At 25.1% G+C, this 25,597-nt stretch overlaps 2 protein-coding genes across 2 annotated transcripts; one reads left to right on the forward strand and one right to left on the reverse strand.

Annotated features, from left to right (window-relative positions):
* Nucleotides 1-4,551: 4,551 nt before the first annotated feature.
* LOC129966986 (intraflagellar transport protein 57 homolog) lies at nt 4,552-18,418 on the reverse strand. The gene is made up of 11 exons (XM_056081610.1): nt 17,991-18,418; nt 17,728-17,887; nt 15,807-15,915; nt 14,536-14,590; nt 14,334-14,451; nt 13,806-13,905; nt 12,128-12,211; nt 10,183-10,305; nt 8,670-8,936; nt 7,693-7,759; nt 4,552-5,081 (listed from the first exon to the last, which is right to left on the reverse strand). Exons 2-11 carry the CDS (start codon nt 17,883-17,885, stop codon nt 4,903-4,905), a joined length of 1,260 nt encoding a protein of 419 aa, XP_055937585.1. The 5' UTR covers nt 17,886-17,887; nt 17,991-18,418; the 3' UTR covers nt 4,552-4,902.
* A 236-nt stretch (nt 18,419-18,654) lies between these two features.
* Nucleotides 18,655-23,829, forward strand: LOC129966520 (C-factor-like). The gene is made up of 5 exons (XM_056080955.1): nt 18,655-18,970; nt 19,112-19,163; nt 19,262-19,449; nt 22,935-23,078; nt 23,472-23,829. Exons 1-5 carry the CDS (start codon nt 18,848-18,850, stop codon nt 23,694-23,696), a joined length of 732 nt encoding a protein of 243 aa, XP_055936930.1. The 5' UTR covers nt 18,655-18,847; the 3' UTR covers nt 23,697-23,829.
* The last annotated feature ends 1,768 nt before the right edge of the window (nt 23,830-25,597 follow it).

The following is a 25,597-nucleotide window of genomic DNA, read 5'->3' on the forward strand; positions in this document are numbered from 1 at the left end:
CTTGCATTTCATTTACCTTTTTAAAAAACTAATCTTAATCTTTTGTGTTGGATTTTATAACGTTTTTATTCTATGTGTAAACAATGTAATAAATTTCAGTAATTGCTTCTAAAACCAAATAGAGTAATTTCATCCTTAAATTCGATGTTCTAGGTGTTTAGCGCAGAATGGCTTTTAAGAAATTGAGAGTTCTCATTATGTTATCAAAAATTATATTCATATCTAAAATCAGATTTTTTGTACAACAAACAAACCGAGTCAAAAAATAACATGAATCGAATGAATATGGTTTAAATTTATATAAACTACTAAAAAGTTTAATTTTCATATAACACGGAAGCAAATTCTTCATCATAGAATAGAATTATTATTTTTTTTTTATAAATATATATTCATCCAAAGAAGGACATCATTTTACGCACTTATTTTGGATTCGCAATCATAAAAAAAAATTCGATCTTGCAATTCTGATGTATTTTAATATTTAAGACCTCCCTACAATATAAGAAAGAATTTTTGGAATTTTTATTGCATCTATCTATCCGTATGAATGTACCAAGGAAATAAGCCTTATGGGCAGAATTTGACAAATGTCCTTCGTAATGAAATCTTAAGGATGCATAAAATATGTAAATATGTATGGAATTATATATAAATATATATATAGAGATAAAATTATAATAGAATTTGCATAAATTATGTACAAGATTTCAAGATATATCACAAGGATTGTATTAATTCCTACAGGGACTATAAGCAATACAGATTTGTCTTTTTTATATATTAGATTTGATTCTTTTTTATATTGTAAGGAAAATTCGACATCTTTAAAACCAAGGAATACTCCAAATTATTCTGCCGGACATTTACGATCATTCCACGCCACACCAATAGAGTGGTGTCGCACCAGAAGTGATCGTAAATAAGATAAATCATTCGGCATGATGTGGATCAGAAGGTTGGATATCTAAAACGTCCTAATATCCTGTCAGTCTACTTCTATAGGAATTAACATTGATTATCTGTAAAATTGTTAGAGACATTTGAAATTTATGAACTTTCAGTGCCTTGAAACAGGGTGCCTAATAATTGAAAAATGCATTCTTGAGTATTATCATAAAAATTTTCCGAATTAAGAAACGGGGAAGTGAAATTTAAACAACGAAAAAAGTAAATAAAAATAATGAAAAAAGAAAATTTGAAAGACGTACTCAAGGTGGGGAAGAACTGAGGATGCATTTTTAAATTCCAAGACTAACCTTTTTCCAAGTCAGGATATTAAAATTGATACTGATATATTGATTAAAATTCGGGAGGATATATAGGTGAATTTTAATCGTACATATCTCCGTCAATTTTATAGATAATTCCATGAAACTTTCATGTGTTGACAAATATTTTCCTGGGTGTTTTCATCTCTTTCCCATTCAGTAAACTCAGCAATAGGAAATATATACTAATTTATATAAAAATAATAGATAGAAATATAGTAATTTAACTTTAAACCTTCATTCGAATTTCATTCACAATGTAAATATAGTTTACAAAAATTTTTTAACAAATTTTCAAAATATGTTTATTAAAACATTTCATTATAGGTACTTATCAAATTTGTTGCTCAGTTGTAAAATTAATGAAAACTTTTTTCTTTTAAATGCAGAATACAATATTTGACATTAAAAATAGATTGTAGCATTCTGTATAAGTTTTGAATGTTTATTCTTATTTATTTGTTTTGATTTGAAATAGATATTGATAGCTTTGACTAGTGGCGTGAGACTGGAGAAGAAAGAGGGAAAGTATAGTTGTTCTGAGTGCTAATCTTATGAAAACAAAAGTGCTTTAGTAACTTTTTAAAGTTAATATGATCAATTAACAAAAATGTAATATCATGTACTAAGCACCTTAAACCTTTATTAAGTATGACAATTTGGAAAACGTAACATTTTTACTCTGCCTCGAATGTCATGTTACTCGCTGCCTGATGGAAGATTCTAGCTTCGCTGTCAGAGGATAGCAATATTGATCCAATTTCACCGAATATTTGCAATGTATAAAAGCCTGATACAAATGAAATTTTCTGATTTGGTTCACAAGTTCCTCACGTTAGTGTAACGTAGAAGTTTAGAGTGTATGGCCATTGGCTCAGATGTCATCTAAGATTTTGAATGTTAATAATAACAATCATGTTTTGTCAAAATTAAGAGAACTATCCCAAAATAGTTCATACATAGTTCCAAAATTGGATTAAATTGACTAAATTGGGACGGTTTATGTATTTTAGTTATCAAAAATTATTGGTAAGCAGACTCATATATTTAAAAAGCATTTTTTAAATTAATATTTATTTTAGAAGTATTTAACTTAGGCACAGTTTTAAAAAAGTCCAGTTTCTTTTTATTCTGTTTTTAAAGCTTTTATGGAAAATAATAAGTGCGTTTTTTTAAAAATCAGGTATACAGAATAATTTTCTTAAATATTTATCTTTGTTTTTTTTTTCTTTTTTTGTCTGTACAAACATTTTAATGATAATGTGACTGTGGCAAAATTACTTTCCTTTGGTTAAAATAATCTCACAACCACAACAATCAATCAAACGAGCTTTATTTTTTTTTCTGGATTAAATTATTCTTCTATTGATCAGGAGAATTTTCTTTTTTGCTTTAGTGTAAATAAAGATTACAAAATATTGATGCAATATGATGTAGGCAGACATGCAAATTAACGTTTAGATCATTTTTTTAAGGGCCGGGATAGCTTGGTTCATTGGACGTTGGATTCGCGTCCTTTGGGTTGCGAGTTCGAACCCCGCCGGGCGAAGACTCTTCGTGTGTGTGGTGGCTGGTGCACACATAAATCTGTCGTGGTCACAAAGTCCTCCATGGCGAGAGTAATGCCACTGGGGGTACTGGATCAGGGGTGATCATTCTCTGATTCAGATCTAAATTACGATCTGTGTATAAATGAATGAAATGCATGAATGAGGTCTGCCCCGTAAAAAGCTTTGATACGTGTCTGTAGCTAAGTCACACTCTTGGCCCCAGATGACGCTACTTAAAAAACAAAATACGCACCCTTGGCTTAAAATCACTGACTTCTAAAGTCAGTGGGCTTGTCTATGACAAGTGCCATTAGAAACAACAATTTTGCACTTAATATTAACTTTTCCATTTTCTGACAGATAAGATTAATCATAAAAATAAGCATTCAGATAGCCATTTGGATGGTGATAAAAAGAAAATTAAACAGAGATTCCAATAATTTAATAGCATCAACCAAAATAATTTTCATTTTGCATAACTATTGCTTGTTTCAAATAATTTTGATAAAAATTTAAAAAACAACAACAACCATGGAATTTGAAGAAATCTGTTTAATTTGTTGATGACTAGTAGCAATATTATATAAATGATATGAAGATGATATTTATTAGTAGCCATATCAAACCAATTAATCAGTCCACAGAAAAAAATAAAGAATTTATGAAGGAAGACAACCAGATGTAAAACACTATTTTGACAAATATTCAGATAAAAAAAAAATCATAAAATATTTATAATATTTATTGTAGCTTAGTGTATTAATTTAAGGCAAGAAATGAAAGGCTAAATTCATTGTCTAAAAACATTTCACTATAAATCTAAGACTCTTATGGCCATTGTTAAAAAAACTTTTATTCCCAAATTACAATGAAAATGGGTTTACTCATTTTTATCCACAAAATTAAAAATTATAGGTAAAAAAGTTAACTCTCCTAAAAGTAAGATACTAACTAATACAGTATTCCACTTATGAATTAACAGCTTATAGCTCAATAAAGTTAAAATATTTTTAAAAGATTTTAACTTGTTTATTTTAAATAAATTTTAGAATAAAGATTTAAAAAATGTGAAACACATAATCTTTCACTCTGGAGAAAAGTAAACATAACACAAAATTTTCAAAGGCACATATAATTTAATCATGAAATTTTATTGAAGGCATAGCACATTCATTTAAATGGACGGAACAAGAAAAAAAAAAGTTGCTCTCAGTTTAAATCATGCAAACAGAAGACTATGTAAAAAAGTATACTTGTAGCTATTATTACAAATAACTCTTAATTTGTTTGTAAAAAATTGCTAAATCACACACACACACACACAAAAAAAAGGTTTTAAGAACTTCTCAGAAAACCTTTTGTTTCTTTTTTAAATAATATACCATTAATTATTTAAGAAATGAATAATTAATAAAATATTACTTAATGGATTTCAGAACTAAATAATATGAAGTAAAACTGGCTGTTAGATATATTCCAAAAATGAAAACAAAATTGAAATTTTTTTTATATAAAAGCAAATGATATAATTTTACAAAATGAAGCAAATTAGAATCATATAATAAGCAAGTATGTTAATTTTTGTTCATAGATCAGGAAAGTTTCAAGCATTAAAAAAGGACAAATTGAATAAAATCCATATTAAATGTGATTTTTAAAATGATAAACCTTTCTGTGGATAATTTATTATAATATCATATAATAGAAATATTTGTTAACATATCTTAACTAAAAACATTCATTATACAATGTTCAACAACTTTGTCTTTATTTATAGACAAAAACAAGTGATTTCAGTTAAAAATATTTTTGCTAAATTTAACAAAGGTAAAAATGTTCCTAAATATAGTTCTGAATTCAAAACACTCTGATATAAATATTTACAAATAATACAGAAACAGACTAATATTATTTTGATTAGATTATAACAATCCTTAAATAATCCTCAAAGGATTAAATATTAAATCTTCCATGTGTTTATTTCATACTCTAAATAACAAAAGTTTATAAAGATACAGAAGTCAATGTACATTGTTATAGATCCAGTGAGTTCATTGCAAATATATTTAGTGTTTTTTTCTTCAGAATATTGTTGTAAAATTGTTCAAGATGGGTGGATTATTGATAGCTCTTTGTAAATTTCCTTTCTCCTTCAGTTTAGCTTGTAACAACGTATGAGAAGCAACTCCTATTCGTACATCCATCTGGCTTAGTTCAACCTTTAGTTTTGATAAAGCTTTCCTGATATTCACTAGTGGCTCTAAAAAATTTTAAAAATATATACCATGAAATACAGATAAATATTAAATTTATATCCATTCAATAAACAAGATAATTCAGTGAATTGCAAGAGAATTTTTATATTTTTATGAAAGTGATATGAAAAGCTAATGAATAATATTCCAAACATCATTATTTAAAATCCATTCAATATTAAACAATTATATAAAAATATAAACAAAAGAAATTTATTAGGTACTTCCTCCAATATTAAAAGTAAAAATAAACCATCTTAAGTAATATGTGTTAGATATTTACTGATAATCATCAACCAGATCATTTAAACAGATATTTTACAAGTTTTCTAATAAATTACTTGGCTGATATGCTAAAATTTCTACTGTAAGGATGGTCTATAGGGAAAAACTGTTCAGCCTATAAGTATCAAATTAAACACAATTTACTTTAGAGGATGGGAATGGACAGCTTGGAAGGATTTTTTCAATTTCGATTAGAATCATAGTTGATTAAAAATTATACAAAGTTTTACAAATAAATTTTGAGAATATCATTATACAAAAAAAAAAAAAAAAAAAAAAAAAACTCCTGTAGTAGTCCAATTTTTTCTAACGTAATAACATTTTAAAAATATTTTGTGCATAATTTGTAACAATTAATGCATTGTAAATACAAATATTAACTATGTCCTTCTCTAATATTGTTTAAAAATAAGGAATAAAAATCTTATTTATTTTTTTATGTTTTTCAGGCAAATATATTTTTCATTCTTTTTTTCCATCAAATTTTTTACGGAATCTGTAAAAAAATGAGCTCTCTAAGAGATTAAGTATAATAAGAAATATAGCTAGCAAATAAATGATTAAGTTGCTGCTTTGTAATGGTTTTTATCAGCATGCTCTAACTTGGTTAACATGCTGTTACATTTAAAATATGTTGCAACAATGTAACATATTTGGAATCAAAAGCATATTTTTATGCAAAATAGGAAAATAAAATCAGCACTGACAGCATGTAATTAGATAATTGACAACAAGGACAGTTGCATTATATGCCTCCATTAAGGATAGATGTATACAATAAGCATAATAAACAAAAGACTACAATAAAAACATTTTAAAAATCTATCACAATTCGCAGTTAAAATACTTTATTAAGGGAGCCATGAATATTAACATTAAACCTACCAACATTTTACATATACTAATTTCTACTATAAAGGACCTTTGTTTAAAAATTTATGTATTTCAAGAAGTATAGCAAAAATATACTTTTTAGTTCGATACAGTGCATGAATAAAATATTTTTCAAAATAAACAATAACAGCTTCTTTATTACCTAAATTGAAAGAGAACACATGATTTCAGATTTGAAGTAGCAGAAATGTCCTGGATATCATTTTGTTGAAAATGTTGATATTCTTTAACAAGTTCTTGAATCAATTTGAAGAAAAATTGGTACATTGTAATATTTTCTCCAACTCTTTCTTTGTACAACACCATTCATTTATTCCAGCCAAAAAAAGTATACTGGGAAAAAAAAATGCAAAGGCCATCGTCGCAATTTCGATTTCATTAAGTACTTTCTTGCCATCTGATCTGTCATATCTACACCGAATTTCGTGCTGTTGTAGAAACTGATAGTTTCAAGTATACATTGATCACTTTTTCTTTTTTTTTATGTTCGCAGTTTTATGCTTTGAGCTTAGTAAAGCACTTTTTTTCTTGGTTTACTTTAGTAAATAGTACGCAAAGTACTACAATTTAATTTTGATGAAAAATATACAATAATATCTTTCATCTGCTTGTCAAATTTTGGTATTTCTTTTTTATTTACGTGGATAGTTCTAACAATAGTGATTTTCTTTTGCAGTAATTTTGCAACTAATAATCTGCCCATAAAATAATTATCTGTGGTGATGCATTTTCCACAACAACACTTTCTCCACATTTTTTTTTTTTTTTTGAAACTTACAAATATTTTTCTTCAAACTTATAAAAAATGTGCAATCTAGTACTTTGGCACACAATCGTTCATACAAATATGTATGTAACATGAATATTTATACAGGTCAAATGACTCATTGCAGCAGATAAGATAGATAACATTAATTTCTTGATAAAAATAATAACAAGAGAGGGCATAATAGTAAATTCAAATAGCAGAATGATAATATTATTTCCAATAACTTTTAACAAAAAGTTCAACAAAAGTCATATGCCCTGTTCGTGGCAGGTTTAGTGTTAAATTATGCTTGATTCAGCCATTTATCGGCTGATATTTAATAAAAGGTGGCTTCACGAAATTTTAAAATACATATAGAATTTAATAAAGTACAGTCATCATTTCAAGCTGATTTCTATTTCGTTAAGAAACATAAACATATAAAAATCGAAGTACTTGGAAGTATATTATTAAGTATATAAATATAATAGAAAATACTTATGTTAGCAAAATTAATATGTAAACAAAATTATGTAAATACCAAATTTTTGGACTCATTGGAGACTTTGAGTAACCAAATCCTTCGATGTTTGGCTTACTTTGTATTCTAGTATTACATATACAATAGCTAGACAACACAATGCGAACTTTAGTAGAATATTATATATTTAATTTTATCATATACTTACTTCCGTCAGTCATATTTGATCCTCTTTCATCCATTTCTTGTTTCACTTGATCAAGCTCTTCAGTTATCTACAAATTATATGATATTAGTCCTTCTTTTATAGTAAATAATTTCACTCTAAAATTTATTAAAATTGCTATAAAAGAAAATATGCCACATGATGAGAAGCATAAGCAAGGAACTAGATGGAAATTTCCAACAGTAAATTGTCATTGATAAATCATCACAGTCATACAAACTCCAAAGAGAAGGGAGAGGAGAAGAGGTCTGATTTCATATCATGACATGCAGGGAGGCCTTCTTACTTGTTAATTTCTCAGTCTAAAAATCAAGTGTGATTGCCATATTATCTCATGCTACTCATCTTCTTATTTATTTATCATTTGTAGGTATGTATTTTTATGTATGTAGCTTGAAATTAAGTGCTTTGATGTATGTAAGTATTTGGGAAGAATTTCTCTCTTTGGTATTTTCTCTCCCACCTCTCCCCTCCAGCTCTAGTGTTCCACTAAAGATGGCCATAAGTTTATTATATGTTCTATGTACAGCATCATATTAGAAAATTAATTTACTTCAAATTGGCACATAAATACTGTTCAAAAGTTCAGTTCAGTTATATTAACGTCCCGTTTTAAAGCAACGCTAGGGTTATTTGGGGATGGACTTCGTAATTCTGAACAGAGGTCAAAAGAAGAGGACGACAATTGAGTTGCCCCCCACCCCTCCTAGCTTCCACTCCACACCAGCGGGGTGATGTTTGGCCCCGACGGATTTAACGTGCACCAGACCTGCTTATACGACGGTTCTTTGGTGGAATCGGGTCTCGAACCTGAAATCCTCCGCTGCCGAAGCCAAGACCTTACCACTAGACCACCGCGGCCTATACTGTTCCAAAAAATAACTTTTTAAAAAAAATTACAATTTTTTTAAAAATCAAACATAAATGGTGCATATATAACATAAAGAAAAATAGCAAACCTGTGATAAGATGCGAGATCGCTCAGTGACTCCTCCACTGATTGACTTGTATTGTTCCCTGACTTGAGAAAGTTGATCTTGAGCCGTACGATATTCCAAAACTAGTTGTTCTAACTGATTATTAAGGTATTTTTCCCGGCTTCCAATTTTTTCCAGCGAACGGCTAATGTCAGTATATAGTTTGTCCAGCTGTGTTTTTGTCATTGACATTGTTTCATCAATATTCTTCCGATGTTGACGAATTTGATCTAAATGACTACGCCAATCCTGTTAAGAAATAAATAAAATCATATACAAAAGTTGTGACTATTGTGTATATAAGTAAGTTAATAAGGATTAAGTAGTAATAAACAACTAAGAAGTAACAAACTGATTAATCTAAAATATACTGAAAAATCTGATCACAATAAGTTCTCAATCACCAGTGAAATTTGGTTGTATGGCAGCTGTAGATAAACAAATTTTGCAAGTGACCATAAAATGGTAGGAAAAAAATCAATGCAGAACTGCTTTTGAATAAGTTTTATTCATAGAATTCTACATATACAATCATGACTTAATAAACAATAATTTATAAGTTTGTTGATTATCTTTCTTCTAAAAAATTAGTCCATTTATTATTATTTTTTGTGCTTGTATTTGCATTTTAAAACTTCTTTTACTTTTTTAAATAACAATTTGACCATGGAAAGCAATGAATAATCTAGTGGTTATTACTAAAAATGAACTATTAAAAGTGACTAAGTAATATAAAAAAAAAGGAATCAATGTGCTCTGTTTGAAATCTATGCAATTTATGTAACAGAAAAATTTATGTGCATCAATATTTTTTCAGTATATATTACATGCTGATAATGTAATGATATAGGTGCTTATTTTTTCTTCTTACAAAAGTGACATTTTAAAACAACAAAAGTTTATTAATTCATTTTTCATCTTCTTTTGATGTTGCCATTTTTAGCAATATACCAATGATAAACATAGCAATGCAAAACAAAAATAAAGAAATATCTTTCACTCTAAAAAAAAAAGAAAAAGAAAAAAAAATATTACATGTCCATATTCATACCATTTATCTTTGAAAATATAAAGACTTCAGAAATACAATAAGCGTAATTGATTTTTTAAATGAAAAGACTAAATAAGTACTAACTAATAAAGACTAAATTAACTACTAACATTTTATATATTCATTCACATAATTTTAAAGAAAATTAAAATAAAAAATGTTTTTAAAAAATATCAATATTGCATAATTATAAATACCAGAAAAAACTGTGCATTGAACAACAAATAAACAAATTATATATGAACCAATATTAACATTAAAATATGATTTTCAGAAAGATGGAAACAAACATATAAATATTAGTTTAGCTTTAACTTCAATTAGTTTAATATCTTTCAGGCTAGTTGAAATAATAATAAGAAAAACAAACAATGAAATCAAAACAAAAAGATACTGAATCAGGAAAATAAATTTAAGGATATACAATAAATTTCTGTTTCTTACCCTAGAATCATTTCTCACAGTAACTTTCAAATGGTGCATGACTCGTTCCACTTCTAATTTCCATTCCATTGCATCAATATTAGACTCCATAACTTCATCAGGTTTATTTTTTTCTCCTTTGTCCTGCATAAAATTGAATGTTTCTTGTTAACATATTGCAAATGTCAAAAAGATAAATAATTACAAATTCAAATGAAAAGTTATTTATTTGGATTTTCTATGGTAGGAGAGAAAATGAATTGCACAACAATCAATAAGGTAGAATTTGCTTTTCATCATTCTGCTTCACTTCCAAACATTTCTTAAATTATTTGAAATTTCCAATATAGTAAATAATAATAATAATTTACTTAAATATTGTTTTGAGGAGAGAATTTACAGAAGAACAATCAGTCCATGTAAAATTTACTTTTGATTATTCTATTTGATTCCAAAGTTTTCTTATTTGTGTTTTCAGAATTCTTAATTTAATAGCAGAATGTAATAATATTTCTTCTAAATGTAGAGGACATTATACAAATTGCATGATATATCTTTGTTGTTTCCTAATGATTAAAACGTGAATTTTACATTTGATAGAGGATTTACAAGAGCAATGAGAGTTTTCTATTTGGTACATTTAGCAAATGGAAAAAAAAAAAAAAAATATTATACATTTTTGTATGTAGAATAGAATTTATCCAGTTGATATTTATTATATATAATAAGCATTTTTCAACATTCTTCAAACTCTTATAATTAAAAGAAATTTTTATTTTAATTAATGCACTTATCAGACTTCGTTTCTTTGAATTGCTGCATAAAATCAAAAATGAACTGCGTATTTTGTAAGAATGTTTTCCAATAAAAAAAAAACATATACACAAGCTTTTTGAAAGATTATCATATTATCTTATCGATATATATATTTTTTTTCTTTCACCATTTTTCATCTTTAAAATTTATGTAGAGTGAACAGAAAAGTTTTCATTTCATTAAAGGAAAACTGAAGGATGTGGAACTAATAAAACTGCCTAAAAAAGGTTTCTGGGTTTCTTTTAAGTTAATTTCATTTTGTTTCACTTCAAGAACTTGACTAAAATAACTAAGATATATTTTAGAAAATTTAAACTTTTCTGCATTTTGCACCTGCAAAATAGTCAACAAGTTTCATAGCCATACCTAGCAGCATTAGCAATTAAGCATAAAGTAGTCAGAAACCAAGGTGAAGGGAGATCATAACTCAAATAAAACATGATAGCTCAAAAATTGCCATCAACAATGATGAAAATTCCAGAAATGATGTAACAGACTTTTTTGCAGGCTTCTATAAACTGAAGGAAATAAATAACTCCAAAGTGGATAATGAAGATCTGAACTTTAACAATATTTCCTGAAATCTGAAATTTTTATGGATCCATTATACAAGGTTATAATAGATATAAAAGATTTTTTTTTTTTTTTTTGTATTTGCAAATGAATATTGATTCTAGTTTATTCATGCATTACTTATAATAACAAGAAATGAAATACTTCTTTGAAAAAGAAAACTTGAAAAACCCATTATTAATAATAATTAATAAAACTATGTTTAAAATAAAACTATAGAACTAAAGTACTGTTTGGTATTATTATAATAAAATGAAAACTATTTTGTATACAATTAGTCTTGCCAAATTAAAACAGCATTATGTTATCAAAATAGGAGATACACATTTCACATGTCATTTAACACATTTAACTTAACACAATGTATAGCACTTTTTTATTATGTTCTCTTTTATTAAGGTGATGAATCTACAGGAATATTAATAAATTTCCCTACAATAAATCAATGTCCATTTCAAACATAATTATTATAATAAATTTTACAGAACTGATAACAAAAAGCATAATTTATTTCAGTCCTTTAAAAAAAAACTTTTTAATATCAAAGGGCGTTTGGAGAAATAACACAAATTTCTACCTGTTTTGCAATGGATAAATTTCTCAAAGCTTCTAAATCCAAAATTTCACCCTCATCTTCAGAGTCCTCATCTTCAAATGCTTCCTATTTGGGGGGAAAAAAAAAACATTAACATGTGATAGAGCAGACTTTACAATTAAATAATAATCACAAGACAAAATAAATTTTGCACTAGCAGTTGCTAATCATATAAGTTCATTTTAAAAATTATTATGCTGGAAATGACTTTTATGAAACATTTATATGGAAAGTTGAAGGATTACTCACTTATACTAACTTATTTCTCTGTTAGTTGTTAGCTGAAGTAAAAATAAATTTGCTTCAAAGTTAATATCTACAATTTAAATAACAGCATAGTAAATTGAGAATAAATATTAATTCTATGCCCTGTATTAATTCTGAGTACAAAAGTATGTTATTACAAGAATAATGTTTCTTTAGGATTACTTTTAAATTTCATGGTCAGCAAGCATATTATTGTCATTTGGAAGCAATTTCCTAAAATATATTACTTCAATGTTTCAGAAACATAAACAATTTTTTTAAACAAAAATTATAAAATGTGACATCTTACTTTTGAAAACTTATTTTTTAATTTGAAATATAAATGTTAGTGAGCATTTGAATAATCATATCTTTCATATTATAAGAATCATAAAATACATCTCAGAAGTAATTGCATATAACAAATTTTGTATTTTTTAGCACAAAAATATAAATGAAATATGATATCATGAAGATACTTAGCAAATAATAACACACTTAATTTTTATTTTTATTACACTTTCATCAAAATAATTTGATTTTTAACATGACAACAATGATTTTATAATAATGGAAGTTACACGTAAATGGTATAATGAAAAAAAAAAAAAAAAAAAAACTATGAGTAAAAACTTGAATACAAGCATCAAAAAATTGCATCAATAAATCATGTGTGATAATAAATTGAAAACAAATTTATTACATATTATTTCCTGAAAAGCAAATTTAAGTTGATTTAATCATATTTATATTACATTCCTTATTTAAGAATTTAAGTAGTGAAATAAAGAATTAGCATGGGAGCCAATGATAAAATAGAATACAAACTATGAAGAAATATGAATTTTTGTTTATCCTTCATGCAAAAACTTTATTGAAAAAATACACATAATTAACTTTTATTCAAGTTTTTATTCAAAGGTGCAATAAGCTTACGAGTTATATCATGCACATCTCTATGTTTTATATAACATATGAGAATGATGATAATCATAATTTCATAAAACTTATTAAAAAAACTCTCTTCAACTATAAAGAACTTTAAAATTCATTTCAAATTTTTTCTTTACAGTTATTTTTTTTTTTTCTTTACAGATTATAACCAAGAGTTTATTGGTGTTTTAAAGTTAGTAGCTTTAATTTCTAACTACTACTTTAAATGGTTTTTTAAAAAATTACTTCATAAAAGTCATATATCCTCTCAAATCAAAGATCTATTTTTAGCTATGAAATTAAATTTTCTTAAATGCCTAAGTCAATTAATATAATTTAAAGATCATAAGTTATCCTTCATTATTTAGATATTCTATGGCAATGCATATGTGATATTTAATGGAGATGTATGTATGGTAATATTTAAAGTTTTTTTAATATTAATATTAACAAATATCCTTTAAATTTAGTGCACACATACAGCAATCATTTCTTCTTCAATTTTTTCTAAGGTAACTTCCGAATCATCAGCATCTAAAACTGCATCATTCCCATCATCATCTTCTGGCAAAATTATAGGCCTGAAAAGAATATAAAACAAATACATATAAGACAAAAATACATATTTTATTATAGTTCTCATAAAAAAAGTAGGTTTATGTTAGTACATTTAATAAATTATAGAAATCTGAAAGCAATTTCCGGTCTATTTAATGAAAAAACAAACAAAAAAAAAAAAAAAACCAATAATTCTAGAGAATATGGGATAGAAAATCTTGCAAGCAATTTTAATAAATATTTGAATATTAATTTTAATAAATATAAAGAGAAAATAAACATGTCATAGAAAATATATTATTATTTTAGAAAATGAATCAATGAAATCGAGATTAGAAAAAATAAATATTTAAAAAAAACCCATTAAAATTTGTTTAGTTAACATTTTTTTAAGCATTAATGTAACAAGTTTTTGAATAAATTTTCATGATACAAATTGCAAATTATTTACCTCTTCCAACTGAAACTTTGCCTTTTTAGAGCTTGGTCAGCTAATCGTGATAATACGAAAATCACTTGCTCACCCCAACCCTGCTTCAGTTTACTGGGTGGAAAGTCAACAGCAACACCCTGTAAATAAAATTACATACACAGATTAAACAAAATATTAATGTTTGAACAAAATACTTAAAAAAAGTTTATAAAAAAACTTTCCATTTGTTTCACTTGCTCCAAAATACTTGCTATAGTTCCATTAGGGTCATCAGACTGTAAAAGTAAAATATCAGTATAATTAGACTTTTTTTAAAAATTATAATTTCTTTTTTTTTCTATTTGCTATAAAATCTTAATTTAGACAACATACACTTTACAATTACTGAACGAAATATAAAATTGACTTAGATCAGAAAGTGATTATATCAACATATAAATTTTAAAAGACATTAAAATCAGCTGAGTGGAATTTAAAAAATTTATAAAAACAGATAAAATAGAACAGTAATAAAAGAGAACTGCAAATATGATCCTTAAATCCAAGAATAAAATTAAAATTTCACACTAATTCTATAAAATTATGCTTTGAATACAATCAATTAATCATTACTCATAATTTTCTTTTGGCTTTAGTACATAATTAAAACAAAGTAATTTCAAATGTGCCAATTTTAACCTACCCAATAACTTAGTTATATATAAACTTATTTGATGTTAATAATTATTCAAAATCTTATATTGTGTATGCATATGTGTTTCATAATTTTAATTTATCAGTGTTCTAAGAATAATTATTTTCTAATCACTTGAAATCAGGCTTCATTTAAACTTTAACTCTTTTTGTGTGTGGGTTCTAATTTTTCCACATGCTGAAGCCAAAAAGCAGTGCAGCAAATTCTTACTCTATGTTTCACTTACTCTATGTTTAAATAACTATAATTCACATACTCTATGTTTAAATTTTTTTCTAATTACTACAATTTAAACTTTAAAAGTTTGAGCTGATCAAGTTTTTGGTTTGTTTCATACCTTTAAGTATACCTTTCATACGTACGTACATATGTGTGTGTGTGTGTTTACATTTAAATATTGTACATTTTACATGTATTTCATGGCATACTCAATACTCAGATTCAATGCATCAATTGGATATTTTACTCAAATATTATCAATACTCATATTAAATGCATGGCATGCATCAATTGGATATTTTAATACCATATAAGGTCATATAAAAGACTGAAAGTACTATGAAAATCAAGAACAAAGATCATTGCATTAAAAATATACTATTCAATTTTATAAATGAGATTCACTTGAAAAACGTATTGAGTATTATAATAGAAATTTTAATTAAATTGGTATAGTAAATTTTCTAACATGAATGTATATAAAAATAAAAATAGTAAACAAAACTAGCTAAAAATTTAAAAAAAAAAACATAAATATTATTTAATAATATTCCAACATAATAAATTGCTTTCTTTACCTCTTGAGGAGTATCAAATTTCACACCACACTTTCGAATCAACCAAGCTGCCAAAGAAGAAAACATAAAAAACTGCTCACCAGGGTTTGTTTGTAAAGCAAAATAATGCCTGAAAAATCAAAATGAAACTCAATAATTCAACCATGCACATTGTTTGCAGTTAGTTGCTTTTGATGACTAGATAGTTCACTAGGGATATTAATTGCATTTATTTTCAATTATATCTTTTATATATAATTTAATGTTTATGATTTCTTCAAGGAAACATTTTTACACATTAGATTGTGATACATCAAAACCATGTTATTTTAATAGCTTTCACCTCTTTTGTTGATAACATATATGAAATATTCTAATAAAGTTAAGTCCCATAATATCATAATATTAATTCTCTAAAGCATAAGAATTTATGCAAAAAATTATTCCCTTGCTAGGCACAAATTAAAAATTTGTTATATTTAAAAGAAACATTATTTTATATTCTAAAACAGTCTTTAATATAATATTTAAAACCTGTGCAAAAACTAATTTTTTTTTTTTTTTTTTTAAGGAATGGTACAAATTTAGTATCACCATGCTTTAACATTTTAATAAATAATAATAAATGTTTTTAACTGTATCAAATTATCACTTTCATATTTAATAATAATTATGAATTAAAATACTGAGCTGTAACAATAATAAATAATTTAAAATGGTGTCATTTTAATAAAGGATTATTTAAAAAATATATTAAAATATTATTCTCAAGTAGCATTTGGTATGGAATAATTGAAAGTATATTTTTTGTTTGTTTGTTAATTTGTTTGGACATTTGCCCCAAGCATACATGCACTTAGACAATTGAATCGATCCACTCAGTAAGCGTCACATATTTTTTCATGTTACAATCTTCATCTAGTGAATTTAGCACACTTTCTAGTGGATCTTCCTAGCTGATGTGCCAAAAATGACTTTTTTGGAAAATATCTGACATATACAGCAAGTTTTTATTATTTGGTTTACAAAATAAACCATCGTACATTAAAAATATAGTTTTATTTTTATAAATATAAAAAAAATGAACTATCATGCATTAAATACTTTGATATAAGTGGTTTAGAAAATAAATCACCCTGCCTGTAAAAGTAAAAATACAATGTCTGGATATTTATTTATTATTATTATTTGCAACCATTAGAATCATGGGTGTTCTTATAAATATAATTAAAATCTGCAGCATTTTAATACCTCAAAAATCTCCTTGTTTTTAGAGAAAATTAAGATATAACATAAATTAAAATCTATAAAAAAAATGCAAATTAATTTTTTTTTCCTTATTTCATTTATTTATTTATTGAGTTTTATTTAAACTAAAATATTGTAAATAATATATATATTCAATAATAAGGTCCAGAGGTACCGAAATGATTATTATCTTGATAAACTGATAATTCTTAAGAAAATATAGCTTAAATAATACAATTTCTACTTTTACTATGTAGAAATATTACATTGCATCACAATTCATTACTCCATTACTTTTAATTTAATTTTACAACATGTTATTTCTGAAAAATTATTTACTTTAAATAATTTTTATATAGACTTTCTCCTTAGTAGAATAGATACAAATCCTTTAAATGTACAAAATATACCTTTCTTATATTGATAATTAACATTTGCATTGTTAAAATAAATAAAACCAAAATTGTATCATGTGCAAGGAAAAGCTAAAAAAAAAGTTGAAAAATATATGCAAACAAAGAAATTAAAAAAATAGATAATATTCCAGAGATGCTTTTACAAGAGCAGAAAACAAGCGACAAAGAAGACTTCTATTTTTTTTTTTTTTTTACACATATTTGCCAATTAAGCAAATAACTCATGGAATACTAATCAGAAAAATTCATAAAAAGATTTCATTTCAGATATATAATACCTGTTAATATTTTTCATTTTGAATTCTTGGGAAAATTCTGTATCATAATTCAAAAGTTTAAGCTTATCTAATAAGCTTTCCATCAAAACATATATCATATATGCATATCCTGGACCAGCATCCACAACTTCGCCTCTACTTTGTCTTCTTTCTTCCATAGCTATGCACAAAAGAAAAATTTAAAGAACCCTTTTATAATAAAATTGTAATCCTAAAATTTATATTTATGATCTTTACTAAATGTAAATTAAAAGAGTACATACTATATCAAGAGGGAATTATCCAGATCTAACATGTAATTAATATTTCTTCCAATTGCATTTTGATCCCAACTAATTTTATTATTTCCATGCTAAAAAAATTACTTAATTAAAATAATAATAGTTCAACTTAATCATTAATAGTTCTACTTTATACATAAGCCTCACTTTAGTAATAGATATTAGTTGTTCTTTTTCCATAAAAAGAAAAATATTCATACAGGCAAAACAATCATTTTCGGTATAACCTATTTTTGAAACTTCATTTTCGGGGGGGAAAAAATGTTCACTTCACTGTCTTCTTACGAATGATACAAACTAACTCTAATATATTTTTGAAATACTTTGAAAGCTACATTTCATATATTCTAATTTAGCGTTTATTAAAAAATCACCAGCGTTATACAATTCAAAACACATTTCGCAAGACTTTTGCGTGTTTCTGTTGTCATAGCAACTAAGTTATCTTTGAAGAGTATTTCAATCGACAAGATATTTAAATAATGAGGATATATGCATTTAAAAAACATGTTTATTTTTATTATTTTTTGAGCTGATAAACTAGAAATTCTATTGTTTATTTAATTTTAAATACAATCTCATATTTCTGAAATTAAATATTTGCATTATTTGTCTTAACATAGTTGGCAACTATAAACTGTAAATATTGTCTGCTACGGCACTTGGTTTAAGTTTTGTTATGTAATAGAATTTGGATCTGTATTCCGATACTCTACTGCAGTCAAGGGATAATATTTTGTGTTACTTTTAATCCAGTTTTTCAATCATTCAAGGCTCCCTTTCTTTTAGAAATATTTAATCTTCGAAATTTTCCTTCGGAATTAAATTAAACTTTAGAAATGGCGAATATTGTAGTCACTGGAGCAAGCAGAGGTTTAGGATTAGAATTCGTAAAACAATTAGCCAAATTTAATAAAAATCCAAAAATTTTTGCATTATGTCGCAATCCTCAAGGAGCGGAGGTTAGTTAATTAGCTTATAATATGAAAGTTTACTTCCGAAATCTAGAAGATACTTTTAAATATATTATATTTATTGGAAATGAATTTCTTTTATTATTATTATTGTTGTTACGAATCAAAAACCCGTTTTCTTTTTTGCAGAAACTTCAAAATTTAGCTAGTGCTTGTACCAATATTACCATTTTAAAAGCTGGTATGATTTTTTTTTGTCTTATTTAATCAAAGTGGATTTTAAAAAAAAATTAAAACTGTAAGTATAGAATTGAAACAAAATTTTGACTATTCTTTCAGACATGACAAACTTTGATGGATATAAAGAAGTTGTTTCAAATATTCAGAGGGAAACAGAAACTGGAGGTGTTAATCTTCTTATTAATAATGCAGGAATGATGCTAAAGGATACCTTAACTTCTGTAAAGTATAAAAGTATTATTGGTACTTTCGAATTAAACACAGTTGCACCTTTGTTATTTACTCAAGTAAGTACAATTCAGTAACTACAAAATAATAATTATTGGTAGAACCTTAAGATTCTTATATGTATTTTCTGCTGAAGTTATTGCTCTAAGGTCTTAATAAAACAAAACAGTAAATAATTTTTTTCATAAAATATGAATATTTATTTTTACTATAAATAAAATATTTAGACATCTTATGAATAAATTAATTCAGTTGATTATATTTTTCCTTTGAAAAATTTATTTCTGATATATGAAGTATAAATAGAAAAGTTATATAAGTCATAACCTCAAAATTTTTTAAATCTTCCCATTTTAGGGCTTCTGAATAAAACAAGTTAACACAACGCAAGGCAATATGATAGAAAAAAAGTCATTTAGTCTCCAAAAATAATTTTAGATATTTGTTTCCTTATGGCATTTGTTTTATCTGATTAAAAGATTAAAATGCTTTCATTAATTTTCGTTTCAACCTTACTGGTACCAAATTTATTGATTGAAATATACATTATTGCAAGAGTCATTTACTCTACCTTATTAATATCAAGAAAGCAATCTAAAATTATGGGAAATATTGGATTTTATTATGCTATTTTGGTAATGGGAGCTGTGATGTTGAAAAACTTTTTCCACATACAGATATTCTTTTCAGAAATATTCCAAATACAAAACATTTGAATTAGGATTCTGAATTACAACCTTCTACTTTCAAGCCTAATTATATTATTCAAAATATTTTAACAGAAAGATTACGGTTAAAGATCTTTTCTCTATTTTCCAAATACTCTATCTGATTCATATATCATTTCATGTGGCCAAATGGAGTTTAAAAGCCTCAACTCTCCAAAACCAAAATTTATATTGCAAACTGAAAATGTTCTCACATGATAATTTGAAATTTATGATAGCAGATTAAAATTTTTATTTTGATTCATTTTGTATAAATTACTGCATGGGAAAAAAATCAAGGATAATTTGAGGTAAAGCTGCCAAAGAGTACTTCTAAAACAAAATTCTCATCGTTATCTATATGGAAAAATAAATCTATGAACATGCATGATAAAGTTTAGAGATGAAATAAAGGTGAATTCACAATATACTTATTATTTCACCACCAATCATTTAACCATATTAACTATTATAATATGAAATTTCTCACTTTCATACAGCAGGTCTATTATATCATTTTGTACATTTTTCCAGTGATGGGGGGGGGGAATGGGAAAAGAAAGTATTTATCAATATTGATAGATAAGAGGCATATTTTGTAACAAATGGAAATTAATTGAGGGAAATTTTTTAAAAGACATTAACAAAATATATTTAGAAAAAAAATAGTAATTTTCTTTCATTATTATATTAAATTTATTTTTACAGTGAGTAAAATTTATGCTTTATTTTATGGGGAAAAAAAATCCAACTGATAATAAAAGTATTCAATTTTTTTCTCTATTTTTTTATTTAATTAATATTGAAGAGTCAAAAAAATATTAATTATAAAAAAATGTGAAAGATTCATATTTTTTCTAAATAAGCTAAAATCATAATTAACATAGCTTAAAAATTATATTTTATTGACTGACAGAAAAATATTTATGTTCTGCTCAAAATATTTTCCTGTACCCTATAAACCTAAAGAAAGCCTAATAAATAATATAAGTATTACATAGGAACTAAATATTATTTTCCTGAAACAAAAAAATATATAATTGTATTTATTGAATTAATTCAAATTTGTTACAACAATTTATTGATTCAATAAATATTATTTTTAGATTAAAAAAATAATATTTTTAAATATTATTTTTAGATTAATAAAATAATTTTTTTAAATTTTAAAATGCTTTTATGATTTGATAATTATTTTATTGTAAAATAGTATCTATCTAACTAAAGAGTTTGATTGTAGATGACATTTAAAAATTAATAAACCACGCTGAACTAGAATTGCTAAATATTACACATGATTTTAACTTACACTTGCAATCTCCACTGATGTATTAACAATAATAATGCCATTATGTAACAAAACCCATTATAATTAGAGGTAATAAGTCTATACAATCTATAAAGGTATTATAAAGATCTTTTTAAATGTAAAGAGTCAGGTTCCTATCTGTTGCTATCTAGAGTCAAGTTGCTATTTCAGATTTTATAAACACTCTCTGCTTAAATAATATTCTGCACAAATGCTAATAATACCTTTCATTTATAAATTGTAATAAATAAATAAATAAGATTGTACATTTTCATTAATTTATTAAAATAAAAAAATTAACCTTCATTAATATGATTTTAAATTAAAAATGCATTGAAATGTGAAACTAAATTGGCTAATTTATTAAAGGAGAGGTCTTGTATCATATTATGATCGTATAATTCCTAAATCAGCCATTGATCAGTATGGGAAATTTTTTTTCTTGCATGTTAAAACAATTAATTATACCTTCTAAATATTAATATTAGAAAGCTCTTTCAAAATTATTGTACAATAGTGTTTCAAGTTGTTTAGTTGTGGAAATATAATTGATAATCCTTTTTCAGATTATTTATTTCACATAGTAACTTTTAACTTGGGATTTTAAAGCATTTCATGAAATTTATCATTCAAAGAAATAAGATTTTAATTTTCTATGATGTTTTTCATTTTTATTATGCTTCTATTTCTTTAAACAATATTGGGAAAATTTTTATTATAGAATGATCAGGATTCATACTGATAGTGATATCAAAAATGAATATAGCAAAATGTAATTTTGTTGTGCTTTTTTAATTTCATTGTAAAGATAACTGCATACTTAGTAGACAAAATTATAGAAGTTGATGAATCACATTGTAAGAAATAGAAAATTATAAGAAATATCGATGTACCAATACAGTGAAGTTGGAAATCAATTTAGGAAATCATTCTCATTTTTTTCCGTATTGATTATAGTTTCTCTGTTTATTTGATGAAGTACACAAGAAATGAAAATTTATGAAAAAAATTCTATAATATTTGATGTTTTCATAGTAAATATATTATTAATTTATTATTAACGTTATTTTTATTATATTAATTTCTACTTTGTACAACTATTTTTTAATAAAATGTAATTTTCTTTTGAAGGAAAATATAGTTTTAAAATTTTACTTTTTTATAATCTTTGTACTCATGCTAATTTCATTTTTTAAATTCATACTTATCTTCACTGTACATAAAAAAACTTTCCTTTAAATGAAATTCACAATTTAGCAACAGTTGCATATAACAAGAATTATATAAAGTAAATGCATATTATTTTTATGAGAAAAATTTAGGCAAGAGTTATGAGAAAGAATAAATATTTTCCCACTTGCTGAATATTTTATTTGATACTTTTTTAAAAGATTTATTTGTATGCATAAATTTTGATATGCATACAGTAAATCTTGATATATTTATAGTCATTTTTCAACACAAATTTTAATGAAAATGTATAATTTTTTAAAACTGTTTTTGTGAATTACTTAATTTTTCATTCTAGGCTCTTTTACTTTTATTAAAAAAGGCTGATGAAAATGCTCTGCCTATGAAAGTTGGGAAATCTGTTGTATTGAATATATCTGCCCATTTAGGTTCCATAGAAGAAAATACCACTGGTGGTTACATGTCTTACAGATTAAGTAAAGTATGGGCAATTTTTTTTCCCTCTAAGTAAATATTTCTATATAGAAAACTTTTAAGTAATAATTAAAGTAAGTAAAAAGTAAGTAAAAAAAAAGTATTACTAAGTAAAGTAAAGTTAACTAAAGTAAAGTAAGTAAAAGTAAAAAGTATTACTAAGTAAATATTTCTATATATAGAAAACTTTTAAAATTACTGTGTAACAGTATTTTTTCTATTTATAAATTCCTATCTGTTTATGTTAGTTTTAAGTATGCATTATCATTTTAAAGCTTTTTAAGTTTTTAAAAGTAATAAGATGTGTGTCAAATTTTAATAAAGACAAATAAACTTCAGGATTTCAGCATTATTAATTGTGCAGATTTCTTTGAAAGTTTTAATTAAAAATCTATTTCAGGCAGCCTTAAATATGGTAACAAAATCAGCTGCAATGGAATTGAAAGCTTCAAACATATTTGTAATGGCACTACATCCTGGATGGGTGAAAACTGATATGGGTGGTGAGCAAGCTCCTCTTACTGCAGAAGCTAGTGTTAATGGAATGCTAACAGTTCTTTCCAAAGCGGATGAAAGCTACAGGGGGTGTTTGTTTACAAACAAAGGAAGAAAAATTCCCTGGTAGGAAGCCAATATTTAAAAAAATATGTATATGCTTTTTAACTTAATCATTTAATTTGTATATTCATTTTTTTTTAATAATAATGTTTTGTAAATGAATTACTTGCTGCTTTAATAAAATTCAAGTTGTCAGTGTTCTTTCTGCAAGTAAATTATTTGTGTGAATATTTTAGGAAGATTTGCCAACAGCAGTTTATTCTTTTTATGTCTTCGAATGTTTGTAAATTGTGTGAATTTTTATTCAACATATTAGATATATAAAAATTAGATTTCTTTGTAGAATTTAACGTCCTTGTTTATCTTTTGATCAAAAAAGGCTTTTTTAAGGTTTCAAAAAGAATTTTTTATTTTAGATTTGATATTTTTATATTCAGTATATTATATATAAAAAAGATAAATTTTTAACTAATTTTTTGCATTTTTAAAAAAATTATTCTTCCACAATTAATTTGGTTTATTCATGAAAGGATCAAAAATAAACATTACAGCATTAATTCAAAACTTCTAACCATAAAACTATTATTGTGGTTAAGTGTTTTTAACTAATATTTATTATTAAAATTATTTATCATTAAGTATATAATTATTTTTATATCATTAACCTATTTGTTCATTACTCATGAATATTACACAAGTCAGAGTTGAATTCTGATGCAATGGAAATAAAAGTTTTATTTACATTTGGGAAAACAAAATGGAGCATCTACCAAAGATAACATGTAATGTGTATACACTAAGGTATACAGTGAAAATTCTTTCTTAATTCAAATTTTGAATTCAATAAAAAATTTTCAGTATGGTCACATATCTATATAAATTTTTTTTAGTAAAATTGGAAAAATGTATAAATTTTCCAGAATGGATCTGAAGTTTGAATCTTTTTGTTAAAAATGTAGATTTTCAATTTAAAAAAAAATATTAATGGAAAGCAAAATTTTGTTTCCCAAGTACAGAAATGTAAAGTTAAGAATGTTAATTTACAGTAAAAAAAAAAATTTATATCTGTGCAATGAAAAATTTAGATAACCACGTTACCAGGAAAAGTATTGATTTTTTTTTAAAGATCTATTGTAGACAGTTTCATTTGCTCCTAGTCTACTTTCTTGCTACTATGCAAATAAAAATTATTTCAATATCAAAATATTCAGTAGACTCTTTTTTTTTTTTTTTTATGGAAGTAAACTTTTTTTTGGAATAAGAAAACTAAAACAAAATAAAATTTTTAATTAAAAATTATTTTGCTATAAAAATAGATTACAAATATTATTCAATGTTCAAGAATATTATAAATTTATCTTTATAGACTGCAAAATGTTTTCCTGCTTTAATTCCCAGACTATTCTAATTACAGATGTGAAATTATATTCTGTATTAAATATTAGGTTGATTTTCTATCCAGAAATCTTGATAGGGGAAAAAAAACCCATCTCATTATTTGAAATCTGAAATGTGTTAAGAAATAATTGTAAAATAAATCTTAAAAGTTTCTGTAATTTATTTTACAATTATTTTTACAACTTGTTGATGTGAATGATTTTTTTTTTCTTTTATATTGCTAAGATCTATTTCATCGAATAGTTCTTTTTGTTACTTTTACTCTTTTTTCATCACTATTGTAGATTGCCAATTAACAAGTTTTATATAGTTCCTGACCTAAAAATTAACTTATGGTAGTTTGAAGACACTTTCTTGCTTTTAAACTTTTTTGTTAAATTAAAAAATATGCACAAAAAGAAAATTTTGGAGTATATTATAAAAGCTTTTCTCTGTTGAGCTGATTGACAATATCTTAAGTTCATCTTCTAAGTACTTGAAACATTGTATTGTTTTATGAAACTGCTGTGAAACCTAAATATTCTTTGATAACATCTTATGGTAAGTTATTAGAGAGCATAAACTTTCATA

This window comes from Argiope bruennichi, chromosome 4 (genome assembly GCF_947563725.1).
Source record: "Argiope bruennichi chromosome 4, qqArgBrue1.1, whole genome shotgun sequence".
Classification (NCBI taxonomy): Eukaryota; Metazoa; Arthropoda; class Arachnida; order Araneae; family Araneidae; genus Argiope; species Argiope bruennichi.

Excerpts from the sequence above, each read along its gene's own strand:
- LOC129966520 (XM_056080955.1), top strand. The coding sequence starts at position 18,848 with ATGGCGAATATTGTAGTCACTGGAGCAAGCAGAGGTTTAGGATTAGAA. Across the intron at positions 18,971-19,111 it reads GCAATCCTCAAGGAGCGGAG|AAACTTCAAAATTTAGCTAG; the intron begins GTTAGTTAATTA and ends TCTTTTTTGCAG. Across the intron at positions 23,079-23,471 it reads TGTCTTACAGATTAAGTAAA|GCAGCCTTAAATATGGTAAC; the intron begins GTATGGGCAATT and ends AATCTATTTCAG.
- LOC129966986 (XM_056081610.1), bottom strand. The coding sequence starts at position 17,885 with ATGGAAGAAAGAAGACAAAGTAGAGGCGAAGTTGTGGATGCTGGTCCA. Across the intron at positions 15,916-17,727 it reads AAAATGAAAAATATTAACAG|GCATTATTTTGCTTTACAAA; the intron begins GTATTATATATC and ends TTGATTTTTCAG. Across the intron at positions 8,937-10,182 it reads CTGTGAGAAATGATTCTAGG|GATTGGCGTAGTCATTTAGA; the intron begins GTAAGAAACAGA and ends ATTTCTTAACAG.